Source organism: Lolium perenne, chromosome 5, assembly GCF_019359855.2.
Source record: "Lolium perenne isolate Kyuss_39 chromosome 5, Kyuss_2.0, whole genome shotgun sequence".
Classification (NCBI taxonomy): Eukaryota; Viridiplantae; Streptophyta; class Magnoliopsida; order Poales; family Poaceae; genus Lolium; species Lolium perenne.
In genome coordinates, this window is record NC_067248.2 from 72,516,496 (window position 1) to 72,524,374 (window position 7,879).

General features: G+C 43.4%; 1 protein-coding gene across 1 annotated transcript; it reads left to right on the forward strand.

Moving 5' to 3' along the window:
* The first annotated feature begins 571 nt into the window (after window positions 1-571).
* LOC127299440 (heat shock protein 90-6, mitochondrial) lies at window positions 572-7,004 on the forward strand. The gene is made up of 20 exons (XM_051329403.2): window positions 572-738; window positions 1,106-1,312; window positions 1,416-1,489; window positions 1,711-1,836; window positions 1,922-2,015; window positions 2,105-2,188; window positions 2,307-2,450; window positions 2,528-2,641; window positions 2,717-2,800; window positions 2,916-2,990; window positions 3,107-3,211; window positions 3,724-3,855; window positions 3,944-4,036; window positions 4,124-4,201; window positions 4,281-4,535; window positions 5,448-5,550; window positions 5,839-6,013; window positions 6,110-6,215; window positions 6,401-6,490; window positions 6,631-7,004. Exons 1-20 carry the CDS (start codon window positions 622-624, stop codon window positions 6,817-6,819), a joined length of 2,445 nt encoding a protein of 814 aa, XP_051185363.1. The 5' UTR covers window positions 572-621; the 3' UTR covers window positions 6,820-7,004.
* The last annotated feature ends 875 nt before the right edge of the window (window positions 7,005-7,879 follow it).

Here is a 7,879-nt window from a genome sequence, read left to right on the forward strand (position 1 = left end):
GGGGAATTTCTCGACGATCGCGGGCCAGCTGAGGTGAACCTGCGGGAAACAAGCCGCGGATTCTGCGGGTGGCCTGTGAAGGTCTTGCTCGACGGGCAAGAGAAGATGTACCTCCACGTCGGCTGGGAGAAGTTTGCCCGCACCCACTGGTGAACTTCGTCTATAAAGGCGTGGACGAGATGAGCGCCAAGGTACTCGAGACGACAAAATACTAGGAGTAGAGCAATTTGCAGGACTTCACTTGTACGCAGCCAATCCAAAGTCATCAACTAGATACCCTTTGGCCCCACATGCCAAACCTATCACTGCATCATACGGACTGCGGGCCCACATCATTTACCTCCCCCCCGCTCCAGAACCTTCTCCACAACACGCAGCCCCCTCACTGACAGTACGGCCCAAACGTGGGGCCACAGCGTCAGCGAGACACCCTTCCTTCTTCTTGATCCGCAAGGCGCACTCCATTTATACGCCGCCGCCTCCTCCCATCTCGCCCACAAAACCCTACCCCTCGCCTCTTCCAAAACCCTCGCTTTGCGTCGTTTTCCCACCTGCGCCTGCGGTCCACACCTCCCGCCGACTCGCCCTCGCCTGGGACTGGGACGAGGAACAACACCGGAGATGCTCGGGGCCTCCAGGCGATCCCTCTGCGCCGGCGCCGCCGCCCGCCGCCACGCCGCCGCCTTCGCCGTCTCCGCCGACGCCGCCGCCCCCACACCCGCGAACCCGCCCCGCTCGGTACGCGCGTCTGACTCTAGACATTGCGTCTGTTTGTTCCTTGCTTGATCTTAATTTAGCGACTCGCCATTAGGCGGAATGGCTTAGTGCGGCTCTAAGCCAATCTGGTTCTCCCCAAATTGGGGCTGGCGCTGTATGCTGACTAATTCCTGTCGTATGCGTCAATCTGAGTCCGTGCGTCGGTCCGAGGTCTGGCGTTATTCTGATTTAGTGCCAAATATGCCTTATGTTCTCTAAGATTGGTGCTAATTCAGCCACAGATGTGCAATTGATAGCCTTGGTGCGATCTTCATCTATTTTAGCGGCTCGATCTGAGTCTATCACACCAGCGGCTTCCTGACATCCAACCGTGGCGTCTCAATTTCAGGTGACAAACCGGGAACCCGCCGTTCCTCCCCACGGAGGGAAGAGGCTCTTCTCCGTGCTCGCGGCGCCCAAGCTTAATGCAGCAACCAACATGCCCTCCCTCAAGCTGGGGGAGAGCTCCCTTGTTGGGAGGCGGTTTGAATCGAGCGCTGCGGCGGTCGATTCTTCTGATGCGCCACCTGCCGAGAAGTTCGAGTATCAGGCTGAGGTAAAATAAAAAGGATTTTTTTTTCTCGGGGGATTCGTGGTAATTTCCGCCGATGGTTGTGTTGTGAAAGATGGCATGATGGGCAACGGTTTGTGCCTGGCAGGTCAATAGGCTCATGGATTTGATCGTGCACAGCTTGTACAGCAACAAGGAGGTGTTTCTTCGGGAGCTGGTCAGGTGGGGAACAATGATAACAAATAAACTGTTAAATTTAGCAAACAACAGTAGCAATCTCTGAATCCACTCTATATTTGTTGTGCTCACGGGCACCTGTTCCTCGTCATTAAATTTTCAGTTCGGTAATTATTTATTGACTCAGGACTGGATGGTTGTCCTGAAACTTTAGTCTGCTCGCTCTGACCAAATTCGTTCTTTCTGATCTTCCTTGTACTTTGCAGCAATGCAAGCGATGCACTCGACAAGTTGCGCTATCTGAGCGTCACTGAGGCTGACCTTCTCAAGGATGGCTCTGAGCTTTACATCCGCATCCAGACAGACAAGGACAATGGAATTATAACGATCACGTAAGCGCCATTCACCTCCTTGTGGTCAATTGTATAGTTTCTTCTTGGGAAATGATGTGCACCATGGCCTACATTTGCTTTTCAGCGATTCCGGGATTGGTATGACGAGGCAAGAGCTTGTCGACTCTCTTGGGACCATTGCAAGCAGTGGAACTGCTAAGTTCCTCAAGACACTGAAGGTGCGATCTACTTGCGGACTTTTATTCCCCCCTCTTGTCTATCTTTCAAATCCTGTATGTTTATTGTTTTTATGTTTTTTGTGCGACAGGAGAGCCAAGAAGCTAGTGTTGATAGCAACTTGATTGGCCAATTTGGTGTTGGTTTCTATTCTGCATTTCTTGTTTCAGATAAGGTACCGTGTTATCATGGTTTGTATTTGACATTTTGTGGTTGCCTGGTAGAGTTTCTTCGGTTTTATTATTTGCTGATGAATGTCTCTTGCTGTACTTTTTTTTTTGTTCTGTTAATAGGTTTCTGTGTCAACAAAGAGCCCCAAGTCAGATAAGCAATATGTTTGGGAATCTGAAGCAGAATCTAATTCCTACACAATTAGAGAAGAGACAGACCCAGAGAAGCTCATTCCTAGGGGAACTCGCCTTACTCTTTACCTGAAGGTTTGTTAGCTTATATCTTGCGGTTTGAACTTTCACTTCACAATCTAGCTAAAGCTATGCATTATGCTTTGCTTCAGCGTGATGACAAGGGTTTTGCTCACCCTGAGAGGATCCAAAAACTCGTGAAGAATTACTCTCAGTTTGTTTCCTTCCCTATTTACACTTGGCAAGAAAAAGGCTTCACTAAAGAGGTGAGCAATCTGTTTTGGTATTTGTGGTTATTTGAGTAGAACATTACTTATGCAAGACATTCGTTTGTCTTCTAGGTTGAGGTTGATGAGGACCCTGCAGAAGCTAAAACAGAAGGAGATGGTGCTAAAACAGAAGGCGATGGTGAAATCAAAAAAGAGGCAAGTTTGCAAATGGCAAAAACTCGTCCTTCTACACCGCTTTCCTGTGAGCCAAATTCTGTTGCACAGATTTTGCTTAATCTTAATTCTGGATACTTTATTGTGATGCCAACAGACTAAGAAGAAGACAAAAACCGTTGTGGAGAAGTATTGGGACTGGGAGCTTACAAATGAAACACAACCTATCTGGGTGAGAATTTTGACTGTTTAGTGCACTCGTTTTGTTAAGAAATGATAATTATTTTATGCACTTCCATTTTTTTTTCTGAGAGCCTAAAATAATTCCTGTTATTCTGTTGTTGCCAGCTTCGGAATCCTAGAGAGGTCTCAACTGAGGAGTACAACGAATTTTACAAGAAGACATTCAATGAGTATATGGATCCCTTGGCCTCCTCACACTTCACTACAGAGGTACGTCTGTTTGCATAATATGTGCAATTGCTTTTCCCTAGATAATATGGGCTGTCTGCATTCTGCACAGTTGATCAACAAATGCTAGTTATTTGTTTTGACGCCTTACATCCTGTAATCACTAACCACAAGTATTCATCTATAGATCATGTCTTTTCTGAAAGAGATTAGATGAGTGCTATAATTATGTAGCATGGATCTTGGGAAAATTTTGCTACCTACATAGATGCTGTTCAAATTGTAGTTGTGCAGCTGTATTCTTTGGTCAGCTTTTCTGTAACATTGTCTTGTGATAGGCAATAATAAACTCTAAGTGTATGTTAAATGGTAATGTGTTTGGTAATGTTGTGAATGCTAGATTGGTTCTTATTTGTGGCGTGTATTCTGTCAGAATCTAATGACCCATGAATGCACACATCTGATTGACCCACTCTGACTGCCATCATGGTGATAAATAGGAACATCTTCACAACTCACATTCAAGTAACAGCGATTCATCTAATTTTATGCAGGGTGAAGTAGAATTCAGGTCAATTCTTTATGTGCCTGCTACGAAGAAAGAGGACATAACTGATAGGAAGACTAAGAATATCAGGCTGTATGTTAAGCGGGTGTTCATTTCAGATGATTTTGATGGTGAACTGGTATGCTTGATACTTAGCTTGTATTCAACATGGTTCTTTGTCAAAATTTAACGTGCCAATCTGATAACTGAGGGTTGTGCTTCATCAGTTCCCAAGGTACCTGAGCTTTGTGAAGGGTGTTGTCGACTCAAATGACCTTCCACTGAATGTTTCTCGTGAGATCCTTCAAGAGAGTCGAATTGTAAGTTCTTTGTGAGGCATTTCTACTGTTTTTCTGCATTTCAATGTTAAGCTCTTAAGTTTGATTTTACTTTTTTTTTTCTCATAGGTGCGTATAATGAGAAAGAGGTTGGTAAGGAAGGCCTTTGATATGATACTTGGTATTTCTTGTAGCGAAAACAGAGATGTAAGCCTTTTCTTCTCCTTTCTTTGGAGTATGGTTTTTGGTCTTCATCTTTGCTTCCTCATCTGAAAGCTTACTGCAGGAGTATGAAGCGTTCTGGGAGAACTACGGTAAATTTTTAAAGCTTGGTTGCATGGAAGACAAGGAAAATCACAAGAGGATTGCTCCTTTGCTCCGCTTCTTTTCTTCTCAAAGCAATGAAGAATTGATTAGCTTGGATGAATATGTGGAAAGTATGAAACCTGAGCAGAAGGCCATTTACTACATTGCTGGGGATAGTTTGAGCAGTGCCAAAAATGCTCCTTTCTTGGAGAAGCTCAATGAAAAAGGTTATGAGGTATGTACTGAGCTAGCTCAATCTATCTTTTGTTTAGTGTCTTTAGTTAGATTATTCCTTGTGTCTCATGTCTTGGAATGCATCTCTCCTGCCAAACTTTCCTTCTAATAGCGGTGTAAGTACATTTCAGGTCAACCAGCACAACCTTAGGCAAAACTGATTGGACCCATGTCATGTTGAACTTAATAAGTTATGGCATATATATTTGTTCACTATTTGATGAAACATGCTTATCCTGATTTGAGACCTCTTACATATGTATAAGCCCTGTTTGGAACAAAAGGATTGAAAAAATACAGTAATGAATAAAAAATCATAGAAGTAGGAAACTAGATTTTCCATAGGAATGCAAAACAAAGGAACTGTACAGAGGTTTGGTAATTGGTTGAGAACAACAGAAAGTAGGAATCAAAGAGAGATAAAGTAGCAGTACACAATTTGCGTATGAGCACCTGCACATATTAGCAGTTACCATCCCCCAGCGTGGAGTGAACTGACCTGCAGCAGCATGGAGCCTCATTTCCTACCCAAAGGAAATGGAAAAAAAGATTCCAGGGCAGATTTTTATTTTCCTGTGAAATCTGCAGGAACAGAGACTGACTTAAGTTTTACTGTTCATGATTCCTCCATTCCAAACACCCTAAATGAAACCATTTGGAACTTTATTCTTCCAGATTTCATATGACTTTCCTCCATTCCGAACAGCTCCTTGCTCTCTGTTCAGGCATACAAGCTTAATGCCTGGTGTGACAGTTTTGTTTTCGCATCAAGCCATGATGCATTATGACATTATTCAGAACAAATGAATCTTCTAGGCTGTTAATGCATACAAAAGAGTTATGATTCTTACCAGAAGCTAGTTGGCTATTCTATGCCTGTTCTAACCTTGGTATTATGTGCTATACTTTGTAGGTTTTACTTCTGATTGACCCTATGGATGAAGTGTCTCTCCAAAATCTGAACTCCTACAAGGATAAGAGTTTTGTGGATATTAGCAAGGAAGACTTGGACTTAGGTATGAATATAACAATATAGTTTCTTAACCTTCATTGTTTTACTCTTCACCAATTGCCATAGTTCACTATTTTACCTTTCCTCATTAATCACCGAAAGTGTGAAGTGAGTTAGATGTCACCAAGACAAAGTAGAGTTGGTTTTGTACAATCAGCTAAAATGCTTATTTGTATCAGGCGCTTCCTTAATTATTTAGGCTTTTATTGCTTTGCAAAATTTGGAGCATAACATTCATTTACCGTAATTATGTATTCCTAGTTTCTGATCGTGGCCTGCAAATATAATCCAGGTGATAAGAATGAGGAAAAAGAGAAGGAATTAAAGCAGGAATACAGTCAAACATGTGATTGGATCAAGAAGCGTTTGGGTGAGAAGGTTGCTCGTGTTGATATATCCAACCGTCTCAGCTCATCACCATGTGTCCTAGTTGCAGCTAAGTTTGGCTGGTCAGCCAATATGGAAAGGTTGGGGCTCTATTTCGCTTATTTCTTCAATATAGTAGTTAGAAAATACACTGACTTAAAAACTTGTCCATTAAAAGCTTTGATATTGTTTGCCAGGTTGATGAGGGCACAGTCTATAGGTGATACATCTTCTCTGGACTTCATGCGTTCGAGGAAAGTATTTGAAATAAACCCAGATCATGAGATAATCAAGGGATTGAATGTAAGTGCTCACTTTTTCTATTTACGATTTGCTTTAGCATCATCTCCATTGATCAGTACTTCCGCATCTAGGCCTAGTAATTCAGTCTGTGGGATGTTGAGGGAATGGAGGGCACTAATTCTCTATTAATAGCTATTCTCCAGTGGTACACTGTTGGACTTCTTTTCCTAATGATTTTTTCACAGGCTGCCTGCAGAAGCAACCCTGATGACTCAGAAGCTCTGAAGGCAATCGACATCCTCTTTGAAACTTCAATGATTTCTAGTGGCTTTACGGTGAGTACACCTTTCAAATTATTTCCTCTCATATTGCTGTCAATGAAAAACGACACGTGTTTTCTATCCGGACCTTCCTTTTGTTGCACAACAGCAGTGTTGCAAAGGAGTTGTATCTCACACTCGTTACTATGTTGCAGCCTGATAACCCGACTGATCTGAGCTCAAAGATCTATGACATGATGAGTGCGGCTATGGCAGGCAAATGGGCAACGCAACCACAACATCCCCACACAAGCCAGCAGCAGCCTGCTGCGCCTAGTAGCCCCGAGTCTGAGCTGCTTGAAGCTGAGGTGGTGGAACCTGTTGGGGTTGATCAGCAGAAATAAGGAACCATGTTCGTTTGCTCTCCTAGCCTTGGTCTTGTTCGATATACGCTGAAGAATCCTTGTAGTTGTAGCTCAGCAGGGGTCAATGTCGACTGAATGCAAAGCTGCTGTGCTTGTTCCTTTTTTATTATTTCGGAACAGGGATTTCTGTTTCCACGGCCTGTAGTATGAGCCGTGCGAGCGCTGCAGTATTCTGGCGATGAACTTATGATAATAAGAAAACATTTTGGCCAACACATATTAACTATATTATCCATGCCTTTTAATGACATTTGCTACCTAGTGCGGGGAAAGGTAGAGTTACTCGAGCAAGTTCAACATTGTCATACCTGAGGATGAGATCTGGTGGCCTTGATTCCAAACCTTGACTCATGCTCTATGCCCTCTGGTGATCGTGTACCGTCCGTTTGACTTGTTTTATTTCTCTCATACTCACTGCAAGGAAAGGACAAAAAAAAAAAAAAAAAAGGAGCCTGTTCTCTCGAACCATTCCTTGTTTTGTTGCACAAGAGCACTGTTTCAAAGGACGGAACGCTGATATATCTTGCTACACATAGGGGTTTTTGTTGTCTGCCTGATTTGCTTCTCACTGAGTCAGTGAGATGGAAGTGGAATGCCCTGCGTGTTCCATATGAGCTCGTGTCAGATTTGCTTCTCAGTCAGTGAGATGGAAGTGGAATGCCCTGCGTGTTCCATATGAGCTCGTGTCAGAAAAGCCTTTGTTTGCTATCTCGTGAAACCATTTTCTGCACCGGATAAAGAAGACATGTCCAGTTGTTTGATTGCTTGCTTGCTTGTAGCCCGATTTAGATGCATCGAAACACAATTTAGCTGTTTGGTTGTATAGATCACAGTTGCATAGTCTTACCACCAATTAGGTGAGAATACCATATCATAGCATGTTACATCTGATCACACATCATTTAGAAGAATAAGATCTCCACGATCACGACCATTAGGAAGACAATGATGAAATCTTTAACCCTTCTCTCACATACCTCCGGTGTTCCTTGTAGAGCAGCTGCCTCCGATGGTAGCTGTGCTAACGGCACTGGCTGAT

Bases quoted from the DNA above. Each gene is read 5' to 3' on its own strand.
- LOC127299440 (XM_051329403.2), top strand. From the start codon at position 622: ATGCTCGGGGCCTCCAGGCGATCCCTCTGCGCCGGCGCCGCCGCCCGC. The intron at 2,451-2,527 runs GTTTGTTAGCTT...GCTTTGCTTCAG, and splicing joins GCCTTACTCTTTACCTGAAG to CGTGATGACAAGGGTTTTGC. The intron at 5,551-5,838 runs GTATGAATATAA...AATATAATCCAG, and splicing joins CAAGGAAGACTTGGACTTAG to GTGATAAGAATGAGGAAAAA.